Source organism: Cyclopterus lumpus, chromosome 1 (assembly GCF_009769545.1).
Source record: "Cyclopterus lumpus isolate fCycLum1 chromosome 1, fCycLum1.pri, whole genome shotgun sequence".
Classification (NCBI taxonomy): Eukaryota; Metazoa; Chordata; class Actinopteri; order Perciformes; family Cyclopteridae; genus Cyclopterus; species Cyclopterus lumpus.
This window is the reverse complement of record NC_046966.1, coordinates 10,374,319-10,395,627: the sequence shown is the minus strand read 5'-3', so window position 1 is coordinate 10,395,627 and position 21,309 is coordinate 10,374,319. Positions and strand designations below refer to the sequence as shown.

Sequence of the window (21,309 nt, the reverse complement as noted above, 5' to 3'; positions counted from 1 at the left end):
TTTTTTTTTTTTTTTTAGATGTTATTTTTTACTGCTTGTTTTTAAATACTTAAAATAAAACATTGAATTACTACTTTTTTCTTTCTTGTGTTCACGACTAACATGGGGTGGAAGTTAGTTCCCCATTTTATACATATTGCTTTCGTCGTGTTGGATCAAAACGCCATGTTTGACTGATTTTATAATTAGATTATCGCGCTGAAAAGACTGTTACAGACATGGCTGGATCATTATGTAGTGGCTTCCTACAGGATGCCACCTCTGTTGTGAACTACCGTTTCCTTTGGTTTTGATGGATGTATCCACCGGCGAGTGAGGGCATCTCGTGCGTCCCGTGGACCAATCAGGACGAGCCTAACTCCAACGAGGGACAACCGGGACAGTGGGAGATGGCGCCCAGCTCGAAATCAGAAAAGGACGATGGCAAGCAGAAAGCTAAAAGAAAACACAAAGACCATGTTGTGAAGCTTCTCATGCGTGGGAAGGTAGGCATGAATCCACTCCGCGTGGTATTAAACACGAAGAGTGGTTCGTGAATAATGAAAGCCTTGCTTTCTGGCTAGCTGCTAACTAGCTATGATATGGACGCTAATATCTAACGCTAATCGAAGGCAGGTGACTAATTAGCCAATGCTACAAACGGCACAGCTCGAGTTCCCTCCATTCGGGCAAGGTTTCTCGTTAATTGGCTGTCGGTGTGGTTTACTAACGTGCTCGTAGACCATTACATGTAAATACACGTTTGCGTGCTAGCTAAGTTAAATCTCCATGAGCGTTAGCTTCAGCTGTACCTCACGACTCATAATTGCAACCTCAACCGCCATTAATCACCTCACGTTAACCATTTTACGTTACAGACAACTGATTTACTGTAACTGTGTGCTCGAGCCTCCTAAACTACTTCAGGTGTGGTGTTACGCTGCGGGGCCTCGAATGAAACAGACTGTTGTAGTTTGTTTTGTAATCCACAACCGCCGACGAGGCTATTGGTCATACTGCATCTTCCATATATTCTACACATGTTTATATGCTTCATGTTGCACTGTGTAAGTGATGATTGTAAGGTCTACTTCTTAATCCACTCTTGCCTGTCCTGCAGCTGGCGGGACAGTTTTCTCAGCGTCTGTTTAGGAAACTGCCACCTCGAGTTTGTGTCCCATTAAGAACATTGTCAGCGAGGAGTTCCTGAGGGCAGGGTCAGTACGTGTGTTTACTGAATGGGTTTCATGCATGTCTGAATAGGATCCTGTAAGTAGGGATGCACTGATACAACTTATATTTTCCCAATACGATTATCTCAGTCTTACAGGTTAAATACCAAGGTGTTCATTCGCTAAATTCAAAGTATGTATACCCCATTCTCCATGAACTCATTTGGATTACTGCCATTCATTGTCATAATCGCATTAATTAAGACATTTATTACGGACTCTGTCACGACATGATACCTGCACTGCTTATCTATTAATGCTAATCTGATGTATGGGATGGTGCTTCCCTACCACCCCGAGGATTGACTAATATTTTTCAAGATGAGGTACGTATGTATGACTGGTGTGTCAATTTTTGGTTCCAGACATGTCTTTCTTGGCTTTACCAAATGCGGCCGCTACATTCTGTCCTACACCAGCGACTGTGGAGAAGATGATGATTTCTCTTTCTATACCTACCATCTTTATTGGTGGGAGTTCAAACCTGCACAGTAGACTCAAACAGGTAAAGAAAGGTCTTGTACTCCTTAACACCATAATGTTTTCTATCCAAAAGATTCACATATAAACAGAAGGGCTTGATTTGATGCAATAGCATTTCCTCCTGCAAGTTATTACTGGATGTATAGTTATCTTGTTTTTTTTTCTCTTTAGGTCCATCATGTACGTCTGTTTGCAGGCGAGGAAATCTACAGCGACCTGTACCTGACTGTGTGTGAGTGGCCAAATGACCACTCCAAAATTGTCATCTTTGGCTTCAAAGTAAGGAATAATCAACACCTAAATCAACAGCCTTGTGGGGCTAAAGCATTTTGAGTTATAATTGTGTTATTGCAGTGTGTAGGTAATGAGTAATTTATGTGCATGTGTGGTTACAGTACACGCAGTTCAAGCTCAGTTCTGATGAACTTAATGATGAGTGATGAAAACAACAGAGACATCTACATCACTATTGCCTCCATGCCTCCTCCTAAACCTTGCTCTTATTGCTGCCCTGTTTCCTTCAGCCACTTCCATACGCACAGGTAAACACCCAGACACACGTGGATTGACTACTTTACTGTTCTCACTTCCTCCGTCTCACTGCTCCCTTGTCTGACTTAATCCGTTTCGCTCCCCAGGAAGTGGTGAGTGTCTGGAGCCTGGCTACGTACTCAACAGCAGGTACCAGGTGGTGTACCCGTTCCCGACTTTCCAGCCAGCTTTCCAGCTGAAGAAGGACCAGGTCATCCTGTTAAACACTAGCTACTCTCTGGTGGCTTGCGGCATCTCACTCTGCCCAGGTGACCTATAAACACAAATGGCAGTTTTCAGCACATTTCTTATGCCTAAAATCATCATATGTTTAGACTTTTTTTTCATATAGGATGCACTACACATTTACAGTGAGGAACGTTCAAATGGTTATGAAACAGTCTCAATGTAATATTTATGATCTACATAAGAAAATGAGACCAATGAGAAAATTGGTTATTTCAACTAGTTATTCTTAATGCTTGTCATCTGTGCCACTGGGTCAGATACTAGCGCAGGGTCAGATTAAATCATTCAGATTCATCAGAAACACCAAAAGCTCAGGCTCCAGCGGGGCCTGTGGAAGCAGCAATGTGGACAGACCCAGGAGTTGGCTTCGCTGACACCTTGACAGAAGCAGAAGCTTCTCTTCCTCCGGCCAGGAGCAGAGCTTTGCCTCGCTGCTCCACCGGTCCTCGCTAGGAACAAAACAGACACCATGCTGCTGGAGGAAAGGGGAGCACAAGAGAACCAGAATCAAGTCTCAATAGCATACTCTCAGACCTGTTTATAGTAAAAATTACACTTTTTCTAAAGGGACTGTGGTGCTTAGAAAGACTACCACATGGACCGCCAAAATGAACACACAATGAAAGTGACTGTAAGGAAGAGAGTCAGAATTTGGTCATTTTAAGGAGTTACTCAATTTGATGGGAGGCTTGAACAATTTCACACCACAAAACTGTGACATGCTAATCTCTGTTGTGTCCAAAATGCAAACTTTGTTCCACTGTCACACTGCTAAAGAGAAAACTACCAATTGTGTTTGATACTCATTTTTATTTGTATGTCTTTTGCAGGTAAGCAGGGTCAGTCATCGCAGATCCTTTACACAAAGAGAGCAGCTCTGTCTAGTCAAGCCTCTCCATCCTTTTCCTCCACCTCCTTGGCTTCATCCTCAATACCTCAGGGATCTCCCGAAAGCCGACTGCCACCTAGCAAACCAGCTCCAATTCCCTCATCACCAAGCCAGTCGCAAGCAGCAGTGCGAGCCCGGGAGTTTGCAGCTGACCTCTTCAGGCGGGCCCAGGGAGGAGGAGAGAAAGAAAAGGAAGGCCAGGCAGAAAGGAGACCCGTTGATGGTGGTGAAAAAGAGGCAGCGCAGACACCAGGAGACAAAGGGATACATGGAGAGAGGAGGAGAGAGGAGGAGGATTGTAGAGAGAGGAGGGATGAGGAGAGACGGACTAGTTGCCACAAGCGTCAACATCAGATGGGAGCCACAGTGTGCCACAGTGCTCTGAACAAGTGATGTCTCCTGCCTCCTGTTCCTCATCCCCTTCATCCCCGTCGTCATCCCAGGAGGGCGGCCCCAGCGAGCCTGGATATGTCAACTATTCACGTCTGCACTATCGCCTTCAACAGCCAGGGACAACCGAGCAGAATGCAGGCGGTGAAGGAGGTAAGAGCATGAGGGGAGGACACACAGAATGACGGTATAAACAACCCTCCAGTCTGAAGCAGCTGAATGGCATTCTTCTTCTCTATTTCTGTGGCTCCAGGTTATGAGGACGATAAAGTTCAGCTACCTTTCACAGTCACTGACCTTAAAGGACGGAACCTGCAGCTGGTCACCGGGCCACACAGTGGACAGGTGCGTGTTGGTATATCTGTGGCTGTAAATTCAGAAACATTGGAATATTTATCAAGTTGCCCTAGTGGTTCTGGGAAAACTGAAATCAATATTAAACTTAAGGCATTTATCTTAGAGCACAGCATCAGTCTGATACAGTTGATCATTCTTTACTAACAAAAGGTTGTTGTCTGTTGGCGACAGAGGGGATGCCTGTACTTTTCAAGAGCGGTTTATTAGACAGAGATCTGTGTGTAAGGGTAGAATCCCTGCTGGCTACAATGTTTGGTTTGAATATTACACAGTCAGTTAAGTGAGTGGTTCTGTGTTCAATCTTCATGTTAAACCTTTTAACGGTTTGCGTATATTGGACCTATGTGTTACTCTTGCAGAGTGTGTGCGTGGAGCAGCTGACTCTAGACTTTGAGTATCTTATCAATGAGGTGATCAGGAGCGAGTGCTGCCTGGGCCCCTCAGTTCTGCTCCTTCAGCGACTATGATTGTTGTGATATTAGAGGTCAGTACACACACACACACACACCACAGTTACTGTGCTTACTATCTAAAAACAATGTTGAGGACAATACATAGTTTCCCTCCAATATAGATTAAAAGTCTCATTAGACCTGCAGTCTTTTGGGTTCACTGTATTTTTCAGAGCTATTCAGAAATAATTATCACTTGAGTTGTACAATAGTACAATATTCTGTACTTTACGGCAGTAGTTCTGCTGTGATCTTCATACTTATGGATTATAATGCGATTTTCACAGTGTGTCACAGAAACAATTCCCCGCTGTTTTATGGGCGAACAGAGAGACAGTGAAATTAAGGTTTATTTTGATGAAGTTGTTGGATCAGTGGATAGAACTAACATTTCTAACTCAAAATGCAAACCTGTTTATTTTATATTATCTATTTCATACTTTAGAATGCAAAAATATTGTTTTGTGATTCTGTGAAATTGAAATGAGCATTGACAACAACGATTTGCCCAACACATCATTCTGGCTCAATAAAATATATTTTATTATTTGACTATAGTCACGAAAATGGACCCATCCCTATTTACTACCTTGTTTCCATTGAGATAATTTTAGCTCATGTTTTAAAAAACAAACAAGGAATGAAGACATTTATCATTTGCCCTGTGTATGATGTGTATCAGGTGTGTCCTGAAACCAAACACTGTGATGATCAACATTGGCCTGCTGTTACTGGCCTTCTCCAACTCAGATGAGGAGCACTGCAGGTACCTGTCCTCAATAAACCCAAATCCTTCTTGGGGCGCTGCATCTTTTTTTTCTCCCCGCTAATCTGCTTTTCATTGCTTTTGTTTCCAGGCCAAACACATATCACTCTAACCTGCAGGTCAGCTGGGACCTTAACACAGGTGTGTGTTGCACCGTGGGTGTAGGTGACCTTACAGAGGTCAAAGGTCAGACCAGGTGAGGAGCTACTGCAACCTCTCACACACACCTTTCTGTCCGTCTCTTTCTTGTTTTGCTCCCTTTCTTTCTGTTGTGTTAAATGTGTCAATCTTTATCTCGTCAGTGGGAGTGTGTGGAGTTCTTACAGGAAGTCCTGTGTGAACACAGTGATGAAGTGGTTGGTTCCCGAGAGCAGCTCCCGTTACATTAATCGCATGACCAACGAAGCCCTACACAAAGGTGAGTTGTATACACATTTGAGCACATATTCAGTGTCCGGATATCAGCCACAGACTCTCCAACACAGACCGAGTACTAAGGTTCCACCTGCACATCAGAAGTAACTAACATTCACACACTGTTACAGCTACAAGAGCAATTTTGGGGTTAAGTGTCTTGCCCAAGAACACATCGGCATGGGCTAGTGGAGTCGGGGATCGAACCGTCGATCCTCTGATTGAAGGACGACCCTGCTCAGTCGCCCGCTAAAAAAACTGAATTGGACCAAACCGCTTTTGTCATCTACATCTAGTGTCTAGATCTGGCCAGCTGGTGAGCAGTTTGTGTACATTGGAATTGAATGTACCTTTATTAAAAGCTGCAATGTTAACAGAAAGGTCAAAAATAAAGTTAATTGCACACTTAGGCTGCATTCACACCAAATCAGACGTTATGGAAAAAACTCCAGTCTTCCTATTCATTTAAAAATGGTGAAAGTTCTACTATCTTAAAACTTGTTTTTTGATTTATGTATCGATAAGTGCATTTTAATTATTATTATTCTCAACTGTAGGCTCGTCCCTTCAAGTGTTGGCAGATAGTGACCGATGCACCTGGATTGTATTATGAAGAAAGAAGAAGTGTCAAAGCAACAGACACAACCGCACACACAGATACACGCTGACATGGCCTCATCGTCAGTACGGAGCTCCACTTTAATCTGAGCTTTGTTAACATGTAGCTCAAACACGTGTCAAATTGAAACCAAACCAGGAACGCTATAGATGCTGAAAAGATGAAGTCTTTGGACGGTCTGTGTTTAATTTGACTTTTTTTGTAAGTGTGTACTGCATTATTGAAACTACCAAAACGAAGAGCTGGACTGAACGAAGATTTTGGTTTAACTTTTTTTTTTTATACATAAAGCCGTACTGTTCTTTTCTGTGTGTCTTTAACTGAACATATGCAATATCTGCACCTGGCTGATGATCACCAAGGGGATTTCATCCAGAAAATGAGTGTATGTATGAGTGTATGCATGTTTAATGTGTATGTAACATTTGACAGATTCTGCTGCTTCTGAACAAGTTCTTTTCTCGCCTGGCCTGGACCAGTTTCAGTCTAGCTGGGTTGGTTCAAGATGACGGTATTTAAAATGAGAGAAACTGAATACAGTAACGGTCACTTGACTCTTTAAGATCTTTTTTTAAACCTATGTCAAGGAAGATGTTGGGAGGGGGGGGGGGGGGTCAAAAGCTGGGTTACTGGCATAAAGGACTAGGTTCTATTGGGATATTTTGTGAAAATAAAACGTTCAAAGTTTCTTTGAGTCTGCTAAATGATTATAAAAACAGTCTACAATGTGAACATTGCTTCAATCAATATACTTGCAATTCTGGTGTTTGCTTTATTTTTCATGAGTCCTTGGATTATTTGATCTCCAACTACTCAAATCTAAGAAAAACTAATCTTTTTTTCTTGAACTGGTTACAATGATGGACATATTGCAACCCCTCTGGATAATCATAATATAATCATAATTCATCTCCACAGCTATTGCGGCTGCCAACTGCACAGAGATATTTGGTTTTGAGGTTTTAATGATACATATGGTCCATTCTTGTGAAAGTGTGATATCTCTGGAACGTCTTTAGCGAATTTTCTTCAAATTTGGTACAAACAACCACCTGAACCTAAAGTGGGAATTATTAATTTGATGATCATTGGACACTGTGATCTCAAGTTTTTTGACATCACTTTAATTATGACAATTTCCCACAGATGTCAAATAGGATAAACTGATGAATCAGCATTTCGGACAGATTGATGTTAACTGCAACATGAATGGCGGAGGCATACAAACGGAAGCCCTAAATTCTATTAACAGAAGGCCTGTGTTAGAAGTGTATCTTTAAAAGGCAGTGAGGATGAACACAATATGCTATTGAGTTGCATTATGGGAAAGTTTGGGGAGTTTCCCAACTTTAGGAAATACAATTATATGTATCAGGAGTAAGGGGAGTACATTGAAGGGGCCCAAAACCATTGTAGCTGATTAATGGTTGAGCAAGTCAAGAGGAGTCCCATGAAGAAAAAAATTGGCACACGTTTTGAGAGCAATCACATCCTTTTAGTTAACAGTGAGAATAAAGCTACAAACGTCGATCACAGATTAAGTACAAAGGTCTTTCCGAATCACATCAAGAGAATTTAGAAAAGCAGCACAAACAGAAATCCAGGTCACAATTTTTGTAATGGTGATATGGCAGTTAGCAGTTGGTTTTATTTTGTCGTCTGCCCTCACTATACGAATACATGTAAATATATCCTTGTTTACTCTTTGGTGGGGATCTTGGGAGTCAGACCATCCTAAAGGACAGGACAACATCTGCTCATCGCCATGTAAGAAGCGGCGCGTTGAGCATGTGCTCTTTGGAAAGGGTCCATCTCCAAAGTCACCATATTCACATGCCTGGTCCTTTATCACAATAAAAATATAGTTCAATTATAGAGAGAGTGCACAGAGCATAACACATTTCTTAAGGCAATAATGGTTAAACAACATACAAATAGTTTGGATATCTGACAATTTTCACAAATTGTACATAATATAGGTTATCTACAAAATGTCCTACAGTGATACCCAGAACATACACATTTAATTTTACACAACAAAAACCTTTGAGATAGCTGTAGCTGGTACAACGTTGCCATGGATACAGTGTAGTAAGTGCTGATTGGGTGGGATAAGCTTTGACCTTGTCCTGTGGCCCATTGAAGCTGTGTGGTGGTCCAGCAGTCTGTGGGTTTTTTGTAAAATAGAGATAAACATTTTGAAATATTAAATGGATGATAAGTAGAAAAAAAAGGATGAAGAGCGGCAAATCGGACAGAATCAACACAACAAGGCTTGACTGTCAACATTTCTTTTTTTTTTGTTCACAGCTAAATATTCATGACAAGAATACTTCACAGGACCTTCATTTATTAATCCACTTATACATACTATATAGAATACAAATCTCTAGAAATCTCTCAAAGGCACAGGGGTATCAGTTAATTGGCCAAATTAATAAGCAATTCATAATAAGCAAGTAAAATATGGCATCCACACATATCTGTCCAATCAACATCTATGTCCCAACATAAATTATAATGGAGTATCATTCCAGATGCTACTCTGAGATTTAAAAAGTTCTGTTCATTAAAGTCCAGCTTCCCTGCATAGTCACTGCTTTAAAGGCAAGGTAGGAGATATTTTGGAGTTTAGAGCACAATGAACAACACTTCTCATCTTTCCAGCAATCAGGTCAGTGGTTAAGGCGGGGCAGGAGGGAATCAAGACTATGTACAATACAGTTGAGGCTGGACAGGAGTGGCTACAGGCAACTGGCCACTGTATAAACAGGGAAGGCACAGGGGAACGAGGGAAGGACTGTAAAATATCAAGTATAGGCAAAGAGAAAGAATGGCAGCAGCACAAAAGAACAAAATTGGCAAAAGGCTCTTCCACATTTTTACATGCTTGCAGACACACACCGGACGACAAACACGCTCCACACCAAACATCAGCTATTTGCAAAACCTGAAGCGTACACAGAGTGACAGAATGGGATGGCATGATGTTCAACTTAAAGCAAAGGTGTGTGTGTGTGTGTTGTGTGTGTGTGTGTGTGTGTGTGTGTGTGTGTGTGTGTGTGTGTGTTGTGTGTGTGTGTGTGTGTGTGTGTGTGTGCGTGTGTGTGTGTGTGTGTGTGTGAGTGTGTGAGTGGCTAAGGTTGTGTGCTGTCAGTCAGTGTGCAGATTGAAACTCGTCCTGGGCAACTTGGCGGGCGGCTCCATCGGGTCCTTCTCGTCATCCATTGCACTCAGAGAGCTGGACTGCAGCACGAGATCACCGCCCTCGTCTTCGCTCTCCTCTTCCTCATCATCCTCTTCTTCTTCTGATGGAAAAGACCATTGACATGGCATTAAGTGACCTGATAACAGGCTGAAAGTATCCTATTTGTGAGGAGAATCGCAGTGAAATTACCTTTTTCCAGGTCCCGAGAGATTCGGTTCTTCACAGTGCTGGCAAACTGCAAACACAGAACAAGAATTGGACATTTATAAACATGTATCATCAGGTGCAGACTGATACTATGGGACTGTATGCGCAGACACCTACTTCTCCCATGACCGCAATGGGTGTCACTCCTTTAGCCTGGGCCACCCTGTGTTCTATCAGGTAGTACATATACTCATCATACAGCAAGCGGATCAGGTGAAAGGAACCAAAGCTGGCAGCACTGCGCAGAGTCAGATCTCGGATTACCATAGAGCTGGTAAGAAAACACAGATGACAATTACCGTTCACATAAAACTAAATATTATTAAAATATACTGTCTTTCTCTTTCCTCTCACCTATAAAAGGACCAGTTGAGCAAGAAGACCTTGGCAGCCTTTGGTAGGGCGACAGAGTTGTGCTCGTAGGGCTTTAGGGGCCTCAGTGACAACACCGTCCAGCCAGGTAGCCCACTGCTCAGAGAGTTCTGCTGCTGCAGAGTCATTTTAAAGTCCTGCTCCAGCTGCTGTACCACACGGTCCTCACACTGACATACCCAGGATGCCTGCTCCTGAGGGGGTGGGGGGGCACGGGTGGACAGGGTCAGGTGTCTGCTCTAGTTCACTTAAAACACTAATGTACATTTATAGATAGTAGTACACACCTGTACGTTAGTGAAATCAACCCGGTTGAGGTCGGAGAGCATCTGGTTGATCTGGGCTGTGTTCTGCAGGACAGCACGGGCTGCCTGGGCCAGGTGGTTCAGGCTGGTATAGCGGCGCAACGTCTGGGAGAAGGAGCCAACACACACCACCTGACAGAGGGAGGGGAAGGAATGAAGGCCGCCATAAGAAGATGGCTCATGTCAAGAAGCAGCCACAATAAGGCCCAGTTCGCACTCTGGCTGAAGTGCATCTTGGGTATTACAATCCCGAGACAACAGACAGTCAACCAAGACAACACCAAGGGCAGACGGAGATCAATGCAATAAAAAAATGGTCACTCGAGACATTTAAGATAAATTGCCTGGCCAGATGTGAACAGGAAGGAGACACCATCTGGATAGATCTGAAACGCTGTTAACAACTGATCTAGAAAATGGATGCAGAGCTCTGTCTTAACAACGAATCAATGCAGAAGCCTATAAATACCTTTAATGCGAACCATCTCGTCTGGGATGTTCATCATGGCTCCGGTCAACCAATTCTCCAGACTCTTGGCAAAGTTGCGAATGGCCTGAGTTAAGGCACCTGAGGAAGGGATGGTGTTGATGTAGAGAGGATAAAGAGGGAGGGAGAGAGAGAGAGAGAGAGAGAGTGGGGGGGGTTCACATTTATATTTAAACGCACAGGTGTTCGGTTGGTATGCACGCCCCTTACAAACTTACTGGGGATGGGTCTCAGTACATCAGGGATGAGGATCTCCACCAGAGTCTGGTACAGCAGGTTGTCGCACTCTTTGGTCCAGCGCAGCACTGGCTCATACTTACACAGCACCACCAGGCACGACTTGGGCAGACGCTTCTCAGACTCATTGTGCCTGGAGGAGGAATGGACACACCATTCATACTAGTTACAGCAGTGGATGAGCTGTAGGTGCTAGTATTTCTTCCATAGCATTGGCTGAGTGTATTAATGACACGTACAGGTGGAGTGATTCTGTGTCACTGCTCTGGCTGAACCTCCAGAAGGATTTCCACAGTGTCTCCACGAGAGTGAACTGAAGGTTGACCATCACATCCAGAATGGCCTGTGGGATCACACATATTATACCACCAGGTGTCTAAATCATCTTAACACTAATGGCTGCATTATCTGCTCGACAATTGTATCATGTGCAGAGAGCTTGGTGCTTTTAGTATTTAACACTTATAGGCTACGTCAACCTTGATAGCAGATTGTCGGCTTGTATTAAAGCTGGGTGATAACAGTAGACATCAAGGCTATGATTTGTGTATGTGGACGAAAAAGACAGCTACGGTCAGTGTCATGTCCTGTTGTTGTTCATGACTGCCTACCTCACAGTGCTCTCTGTAGAGAGTCTGGAAAGGCCTTGATGTGTTCTAAAAGGATCCCATCAGGCAGGGTTCGATCTTGCAGATCAATGTCCACAAAGTCTGGCAGCGCCCTTGATGGCTCTGCACAAGAGACAGCAGTTGTTCACAGGGCTTGTGTACAAAAGTACCAAGAACACAAATCAAATTATTTATTTATTTTGAATAAAATGAAAAAAACAGGGAAGATGTTTGCAGAGTGTAGGGGTTGCTCACCAAGAAACTGCTGATACTGTTGCACCTGTGCCGAAATATCACATAGTGCCGCCGCCTGCTGCTGACCCATCCACCTGATGTCCCATTGGTGATCCCTGTGCCTTATGAAGTGGCTTTATCCTATTGGACAGAGTACCCATCAATCAGGGGGACAGTAAGAAAGAGTCACAGGGGAGCACTTGGAGACCTTGAAACATTGTAAGCAAAGCGACTGATACATCTTGTTGGAAAGGATGATCTACCACAATGATGCTCCAAGTGTTCAGATAAAGGACACAAGTACGCGGCCTTGTGCGGATACCTGTTTTTACTGTGAGAAAAGGTTGCTGCCTCATCGCCATGTGCTGTTGTTCATCCATCCAGTCTGAGCAGTGGGGAACCAGATTTGATCCTGAGACCATAGTAGTGGTACTTTGAGTTCCCTCTGAAACACACACACAATGAGTTATGACGATGCCCTGAGATACTCGTCTCACAAAAATGTATGTGTGTGTGTATATATATATATATGTATATATAGTTACCTGGTGCCTAATCTTCGTGTACGTAGCCCCATGAAGACAGACCTGATGAAGTTTGCCAAAGGATGCAGCATTAACGGTTCTAGTTTCTGCTCCTGGCAGTGCAGCAGGTAGTGGTAGTAGAGGGTGCAGCGAGGGTAAACTCACCCCCTCTGCCCCCTCATAGTTATCACACAGCCACTGCACCTAGGAAAGATGGACAGCACCAGAGTTTAATTTTATGAATGTTCATGTCTTAGATTCTAACCAGGACATTGTTCACTTTGAACTTGAGTACTCACAGTAGCGGGTGGTGCACGAGAGTTAGGGTTGGAGAAAGACTGTCCTCCTCCTCCACCTGCTGCTCCTCCTCCTAACATATAACCTCCCTGAATGACATAGCCCCCTCCGCCTGCAGCAGCTCCCCCACAATTGGCTCCCGCTGTTGCCACAGAAACCGGCTGCGAGGTCACAGAGCCGGTGATGTCTGACTCAGTACTGGGCGTGGTCTCGTAGTAGGAGGAGGAGGAGGTGGGAGGGGTCTGGGAGTAGAGGGGCGAGTCGGAGAAAGGGTAGTTGCTGGATCGACTGGACAGGAAAAGACATGTAGACACACACACACACACACCCACAGCACACACAAACAGAAACATATAAACGCACAAAAGACACAGCTGTGTGACATGGAAAGTAACAAGGTGTGTGTGTGTGGTGGTGTGTGTGTGTGTGTGTGTGTGTGTGCGCGTGTGTAAACGATTGTGTGTGTGTATGTGTGTGTGTGTGTGTGTGTGTGTGTGTGTGTGTATGCACACAGAGCAGGTTCCTTTCTCTACTCACATGGAGGATGTAGTAAAAGTCACGTCTCCTCCTCCGTCCACATACTGCACCTGGCCAGAGTACACATTCTCCACCTGGACAAGAATCAAACAGGAGACTTAAAGATTAATTTGTTAAATTGTAGGTACTTTAAGGCAGCATAACAAGCTGTGAACACAATATTGACATATTGTTGCCTTGAGTTGTGGCAAACATGTTCGTGAACAGTTGTCTATTACACACCTAGGAGCACAGAAGTAACATAAGCATTAATTTGGAGTCTGGTTTGGGTAAGTCTGATGAATGCAAGTCCAATATGCACTACTAATATTTGTTTATTTGATAAGGGACAGTGCACATTAATATAAACATGTCTGTAAATGTGCCAGAGTTAGCCAGAGGCTATTTTTCATCTGTTCTTGGTCTCCATCAACTTTTGTGAGAAAATCAGTCTCTGTAGCTGCTAATCACTAGCTTTTATTGTCTGTGTTTGTCATTATGGAGAAGGCAGTTAGTGTATCACGGCTTTTTAGAGCTTTTGGCTGAGAACAGCTGGCTGCTGCTGCTGGAAACATCATGGATCAGAGTGATGAGAGTAATCCCAAACAGTGAAGCCGGGGGCTATAAAATCAACAATGAGCTGATGGTAAAATACTACATCAAAAGTGAGGTTGGGATTTATTATCTGTGGTTTCAACAGCACAATACATCCACTGTTAGTATAAAATCATGAATTGTAGCTCAAATAGCAATGATCGGAGAGTGAAAGAAATAATAATAGATTAACCATTTTTCTTGAATACTATGCACTATGCATATTGTTGTTCTACTGAATAAAGAGTACTTTGCTCCATAACTGGATCAAGAAAGTTTGTGTTCAGAGGAAGTATTGATCAGGTATTGAACAATTTCTGAAAGTTTTTTGACAGCAGACTGTCATTATTGATATTTATCGATGGAAGACTAACGTTTTTCACCACTGTCCCAGAACCATCCGGAAAAAATAATTTCAACCGTCCGTGAAAAATTCTAAATGCTACCCTTATGCTTTGTTGGTGGTCGTTCATAGAAGTTATTTGCATAAAATAACACAAGGAGGTCCAAAAACAATCCTAACCGCTCATTCACTCGCTTACAGAGGTGACCTGCAGACAGCACATCACAGACAGCCTGGGGAGGCCGTAGTGATGGTGGTGAAAAGACATGCAAAGCAGGAAAGCGTTCTGTTAAAATGGCCACAGGTCTTTCTCTCCTACGTTCCTCTCTTTCTATCTGCCTGTAGCATACTCAAATTACCTTTAATTTAATGTATTTATTGTAAATTTCTTCCATGATAAGAGACATTTTTTGTATGTCTGTTTACCTCCTGCCTAATGTGCACAGAGTGTAGATTGTTGACGTGGCCAGACTGAATCCTCTTGGCTGCCTGCGACACCACTTGCAACACTGACCTCTGCAGGTGAGTAAAGCCACAGTGTCAGATAGAATTATGGGGAACCAACCATATGCTGTGACATGTTCCTACGTGATCAACGCTAAATTATTGGGGTTTGCGTATATGTTTGCATCTTACCTGTTGGATGGACTCCACAGGTTGGACCACCTGAGTAGGAGCAGGTGGGCTGGAGTCGGACAGGCTGTCATTGGAGTGAACAGAGCCCTCTAGGGATGCCAGAGGGAGAGAGGTTTCATCAGACAATTGAACAAACAACAGAAAAGCCAACCAACATTACCACAAGTTCAGTACTCACGACACACTGCTTCCAAATCGTAATAACAGTCACCACAGAACATGTTACAACAAAGTTTTTTTTGTTCCACTGAGGAGAGACTGACAGTGGGGAGGAGAAAAGAGTGCGTATGTGCAACTCTGCTTTTATCCTTATATCTTGCATGCAGCAGGACAGCCTTGGACAGCTAATCTCCCCAGATGGAGAGAGGAATCACTCCATCTTGTAAACATGCAGATCAGATGAGAGAGGGAAATGAGAGATACACGAGGAATGAGGGATAGAGGTAGGTAAAACAGAGGATGGAGGGTGGTAGGAGGAGAGGGTGATATTCACTTCCTTCTAGCCTTCAGGTGAGAAAACAATTTACTGAAACTGTTTTGCACCATCCTGCTGTCACTTACTCTTACCTGAGCTAACTGCTCCAAACATACTCTTAGTTACAATTGAGCCAGCACAACTCGGCACAAAACCACCACTCAATTGCATTTTGTAATCATGATAAGCGGTGGAAAGTGACCACTACCTGTTCCTTCCAACCTGGGAGTTTGGAGAGTGAATCACTTTTTATTTAAACAACTTTTAATTCCTCCAATAACACAGTTCAGAAGCAATTAAAACGTAACATGTTATACTTAGAGCGGTTACATAGTGTTTCCCTCAGGTTTCTGGCGAAATATCCAATTAGTCACGTCTGTCCGGTGGCAACTGTTATACCTAATACTTTAAGTACATCAGTACAGCCTTCTATTATAAATATGGATACATAGAACAAAAAAACACAATAGCTAAACTATACCTCTTTAATAGTGAGTGATTACTACGTGAGCTGCATAACTGTACTGAGAAGAACCCAGCTCTTTTTACTGCAGTTTATAGATATGAGGGAGGGCTAGATTTTAATAAGCAGTTATTCAGCAAACTTAGTAGCCCTACTTCTTGAGTGTTCCACAAGCCCCAGGCCTGTGAGTCTCACTCTGGGTGAAAGTGCACAGTGTTACTCGACACTAGCAGGGAAGAAGATCTACGAATAGACGGCCCTAAAATAAACATTCAGATAGAGCCCAGTGTTGGGGTCAGTTCTCTCTCATATCCACTAGTTAACACCATATTTTAACCACCATATCATTTGGTTTTTTTATTCAAAATATGATTTTTAAAACGCAATGGTCTAAATTAATAATGCCTGGAAATGGTCCACAGCCTTGTAGGCATGCATTACATTAATTACCAGAGATACTCGCTTATCTTATCTTTTGTACAACTGTATTATTGCACACTTAAAGCCATGTTGATTCAATATCATTGAAAGAAAACTTTGTTGTACCACTCTCTATAATAGCAAAAGCAGCAGCGTATAATTTAAGTCAGGTTCCAATAATCAGCCATCCACGTTCCAATGTTTGTGACTGTGCAGCCTAGCAACCATGTCCATCAGCTTACTGTACTTCATGCTCATAACGTATGCACCACCCAACCAGACTTAGACTGAGAGCTCTGCTTAAACTACATTCTAGCCATCTAATCAAACTATTATAAAGAAGGAAAGCAACTAGGTTAGCGCTAAAAAGAAAAAACGATAATCTACATGACCACGACACATTAAACATTATCATCAGAACTCATTAATACTATAATATGCTGATTGTTATACACAAATGTAGTCAGATAGTTCCTAATGTCTGTGGATAGCACTGGAACATGTTTTTATGAAGTGAAATCTAGGGGTCAAGGATCAGATAGTGTTAAAATTCTTCCTTAAGTTAACTAATTATTATTTAGAATTGTGATTATTTATTTGAGGTGGTAGCTATTCATGATGTTTCATATGAATTGATAAATCGTTTAGTATTTAATATGTAATGAAAATAGAACACAAAGTAACATCATCCAATATATTCATTCTGTCTGACCAACAGTCCAAAACCTAAAGATAATCAATTCACATTGATGTAAAACAGAGGAAAGCCTGAACCAGGAAATATTTGGGCTTTTCCCTTGAAAAATGACTTAAATATTTACTTCATGATCAAAGTTGTTGGCAATGTAATGCACTAATGTTTCAATTATTGCACTGTGTTGATTGTTGTTGATTGTTTAATGTTATTGTCCAATGTCATGACAAATCCCTTGTATGTGAAAACATACTTGGCAATAAAAGGTTCTGATTCTGACTAATTGTTTAGGCACTGTTTGATACCATTTTGATCTAACTTTAAAGAGATTGAGGCCCTGGAAACTAAAGAGTGTTTGATAACTAGCATTAATCTCAATGTAGCAGACAAACTGCCAGTCTCCAACTAGGTCAACCTGTTGCTTTCCCCCCCAGAAACATTGACTTGCAGGACAAACTGATGCCTGCTCAGACTATATTCTATATCCTGCTCTCCTGCTGCAAGGGAACCTGTCCAATGTCTGTGTGCACAGTATGGAGTTTGCAGGTATCTGTTGCGTCAGTCACATGGTCTCTCACCTGTGACAGTTACTATGATGTACTGGGGAGAGTTGCTCTGACCGTTACTTTTCTGGGCCGCAGAATGCTGGATTTCTGGGTTCACGTAGTGCTGTGTGGGCGCTGTCAGAACCGCTGCCTTCTGGCTTTGGCTGATGGGCGGTGCTTGAGAACAAAGTGCACCCTGTCCTGTTTTTGAGGCAGCGGACGATTGGTTAGCCGACATAATGGTCCCAGAGGTTGGTGGAATCTCGGACAGGAAGTGTGCCGTCTTTGCAGATGAGGTTGTGGTGGCAGGAGGTGTTGCTATGGTTACAGTGTTGGCCTGCTGAGGCTGAAGGTCCTCAGAGTATCCAGAAGTTGCCATGGCAACCAATGCTTTTAGGCAGTAGTTCTGCGGATAAAAAGAGACGGCCCCCATTAATGAAAGTGCTACAAACTTACATAACAAAACACTTTTTGGCAAGTTATTTTACCCCTCTGTGATTTGGCCACACATACCTTGAGTGTGTAGCTCACACGTGTGTGCACACGTGGAACATAAACCAGAAGAGGAAGTGGGGCTTTTGTTGGAAACTATCAGTGGCGTACAGCTTTTCCTGTTTGGTCCAGGAGGAAGCAGAGTGCAACCCGAAGCACCATGAATAAAGCAATGAACACACATATTTAAAACAAGGTTAATTGACCATTACCATCGTGTTTCGAGTGAAATAAATCAACTAAATGACACGTTAAGAATGTGAAAATATGCGACCACGGACAGTAGCAGATATTACCATCTGGAAATGAACCCATAGTAATCTTTGGACCTACTGTCAGTCACAAAACTTTAGCCCATCCCACGGAAAGATAAGCCACTCCTGCGTAAACCAACACCGCAAACAAGACAAATCAGATGAGCATCCCGCACACCGTGTTCAATGTCAGACCAAAAACTTTTTAAAAGTCACAACAAACTCATATATATATATATATACTCATATATAGAATTTCCAACTCGTAAACGAACGCGTCCCGCGAGCAGTTTACTGTGCTCGTGGTAATTTATCTGAGGCTTTCTGTGTCGTTTGAGCAGTGAGTTAAGAGGAGCGATGGCTTCCCAGCGAGCAGCTCCGTTGAGTTGAGTTGTGACGTGAACGAGAGCTGCAGCTGGTCGCCTGTGACTCGTGTGGGAAAGGTAATAAATCCGTTCAACCAGGCCACCAAACACGTCTCGTTATCATGTCATTATAATCGAAACTGTAACTAAATAAAACTGAACATTCTGACAAATGAGCCAAAAAGTACGATCGGCACTCAACGCACCCGCCATCTTGTGCCCTTATCAGAGATCTGACATCGCCATAACAACAGTCAGCGTTACAAGAGAAGCGAGCGACCACGTTCATCCCCGACGAGCTAGACCACACCAGCCGTCACATCACGAGCTCGACCAACCGTCATGTCCACACCGTACAAACAAGCACGCAAGACCACATAGGTAATAAGAAAAAAATGAAATTATAATTCTGAGATATATAACTTTTTCACCTCTAGTTTATCCAAATATTGTCCTTTTAAGTCGTTGAAGTTTTTTTCCCCCTTACATTTAGGTTGTTGTTGTTGACTCTCGTTGCTTGGTTCTTGTCGCCAGGACTACCGTGACTATGGCGCCTTGCCTTCACCGGGGCAACTGTTGCTACCCTCTCGTCATCGCCCCGCCCTACACTACACGCTGATTGGCTTACGTGCGAGGTGGTCGCAGCGTCAGTGAAAAATGTTATCGTTGATTGGTTGACAGCCCCAGTCTGTCACTTTCACCAGAGCCGAACGTCAAATGGCCACTTTTAATCTTACTAAATCTTACTTTTTCGATTGCTTGATGTTGCTCCCGCCCCTAATCATCTTTACGAGTTACGTCAACACACATCTTTTTTTACTTTATTATCTCTGTACATTACATATTATTTGTATTCTTAATACTGTGAACCTTTGCACATCCCCTAGAATATATGCCTGCGCATTCCTGTTTAGCTTTTTCATTCTAAACGGTTACATTGTACATATGTATGTATTGTAAAATTGTTAAATTCTATATGTGTGTTGTTGTAGAAGTACCAATAGGGCTACACTTAAGCAAATTCCTTTTATATGAAAAATCCTTTGCAATAAACCGGATTCTGATTCTGATAAATCTCCCTGCTCTCTAGGCTTGTACTAACAATTCTTAATATTTTAAAATATAGAAGTTGACAATTGATTTGAGTCACTTTGGTATCACCAGTTGTCCTTTGAAATCTCTCTCTCTCTGTCATGTGTGTGTGTGTGTGTGTGTGTGTGTGCGAGTGTGTGTGTGTGTGTGTGTGTGTGTGTGTGCGTGCCACTTACACAAGACACCAATATAGCATCCTAGTTATCTTTGAGGTGAATGGATAGGTATCTCCATCCATTGCATGGCAGAGCAGATAGCAAGACAGATATGTTGTGATGACACACCGCACAACCCAACTGGTGTAAGGGACAGAAAGGCCAGCAAAAGGTCACAGGTGATGAGAAAGCCAAAAGCTCTGTTGACATCATCTCTGACTTAATTTGCTGCTTTATCACAACTTCTCTTTTTCTCTATGTGCATTGTTGCCCCTAAAGGTCTCCGGTCTTATCTCTGGGCATGACAAAGAGTCAAGGGGAGTTGAGGTCCTTCTATGAGATGCTGAGGCTATAAAACAAGCTTTCCGGAAAGAAACACAAACGATACAGACACCTCAAGCTGCATTTAAGACGCCTACGGCATCTTTTCACTCTCGACATGTGGAAGGCAGCCCTCTTGACCCTTTGCTTGTTGGTGGCCCTGGTAGAGAAGGTGCGGTCCAACAATGCCCATTCCTCTTTCTATGGGGTGAAATTGTGTGGAAGAGAGTTCATACGAGCTGTCATCTTTACCTGCGGTGGTTCTCGCTGGAGGAGAAGTGTAGGAGACTCAGGTAAGAGTGTGGATGGGAGACTATAAATACAAGTTTATATTTTCATGATGTGCTGTGTTTTCCTAGTCAAACAGTAATATCAAGTGATTTGACTATGCTTTTTATCAGCTCTTATTGGAGAAGAGGCCTTTGACCCATGGAACACAAATTCCATCCCTCAACATGGCGAGCAGGATCCTGCAGAGTCCCACGTATGGAGAGATCAAACATTAAATGAGGCATCTGTGGCTGCTGGATTCAGCCGCTCAGCTCGCTCACCAATGTCTGAGGGGGTGCTGGAAGCTCTACGTAGTGCAGATAGGAAAGGACGGGATGTAGTGGTCGGACTGTCCAACGCCTGCTGCAAGTGGGGCTGTAGCAAGAGTGAAATCAGCTCTCTTTGCTGAATCTTGCTTCTTATCTTGTCCTGTCACTAATGCAGAGGTCCACTATTTTCCTATGTAATACTTTAATTTCTTCACACTTAGAATTACACATACAATCCAACTCACAGTCCATGTGTGGACAATTGATGAAGGAATGTGTATGTGTACTCAAAATGTGTTTACTGTTATTATCACATATTGACATGTTTAATAAAGCTTTGTGTAACACTTTGTGCAGTTGGTATGACAGTATATGTTCCTCTTACATACTATTTCATGATTTTGGAACACTTCACTTTTCTAAAGCTTTGTTTCAGAAATATTTGAGTTTTATCAAGGATTTCTAAACGATAGGAAGTGGTGCTGACTATACGAATACACAGAGTGGCCTCATTCACTAAATTATAGCTGCTTTTTGTGATTTGATAGAGATTAGATATGTGACA

General features: G+C 42.8%; 3 protein-coding genes across 3 annotated transcripts; 2 read left to right on the top strand and 1 right to left on the bottom strand.

The window, feature by feature from the left end:
* Positions 1–163: 163 nt before the first annotated feature.
* dcaf15 (DDB1 and CUL4 associated factor 15) lies at positions 164–6,961 on the top strand. Its single transcript, XM_034542307.1, is given in 20 exon segments — positions 164–485; positions 1,100–1,157; positions 1,160–1,196; positions 1,577–1,691; positions 1,693–1,716; positions 1,866–1,972; positions 2,090–2,210; positions 2,212–2,236; positions 2,333–2,494; positions 3,305–3,691; positions 3,694–3,906; positions 4,007–4,098; positions 4,470–4,535; positions 4,537–4,578; positions 4,580–4,594; positions 5,245–5,259; positions 5,261–5,328; positions 5,420–5,524; positions 5,631–5,746; positions 6,300–6,961. Coding segments are annotated over 20 exon segments (2,013 nt in total). The 5' UTR covers positions 164–296; the 3' UTR covers positions 6,356–6,961.
* Positions 6,962–8,694: 1,733 nt separating this feature from the next.
* Positions 8,695–19,237, bottom strand: rfx1b (regulatory factor X, 1b (influences HLA class II expression)). The gene is given in 26 exon segments (XM_034533122.1): positions 8,695–9,669; positions 9,759–9,804; positions 9,894–10,047; positions 10,131–10,207; positions 10,209–10,252; positions 10,255–10,342; positions 10,436–10,585; positions 10,897–11,021; positions 11,159–11,310; positions 11,417–11,520; positions 11,789–11,818; positions 11,820–11,908; positions 12,041–12,109; positions 12,112–12,132; positions 12,135–12,175; positions 12,359–12,399; positions 12,401–12,464; positions 12,565–12,698; positions 12,700–12,747; positions 12,843–13,128; positions 13,378–13,451; positions 14,720–14,809; positions 14,930–15,018; positions 17,560–17,932; positions 18,040–18,137; positions 19,125–19,237. Coding segments are annotated over 24 exon segments (2,517 nt in total). The 5' UTR covers positions 17,906–17,932; positions 18,040–18,137; positions 19,125–19,237; the 3' UTR covers positions 8,695–9,514.
* Positions 19,238–20,179: 942 nt separating this feature from the next.
* On the top strand, positions 20,180–21,023 carry rln3b (relaxin 3b). Its single transcript, XM_034539115.1, has 2 exons — positions 20,180–20,498; positions 20,607–21,023. The coding sequence occupies exons 1-2, from the start codon at positions 20,324–20,326 to the stop codon at positions 20,882–20,884; spliced, it is 453 nt and encodes a 150-aa protein (XP_034395006.1). The 5' UTR covers positions 20,180–20,323; the 3' UTR covers positions 20,885–21,023.
* The last annotated feature ends 286 nt before the right edge of the window (positions 21,024–21,309 follow it).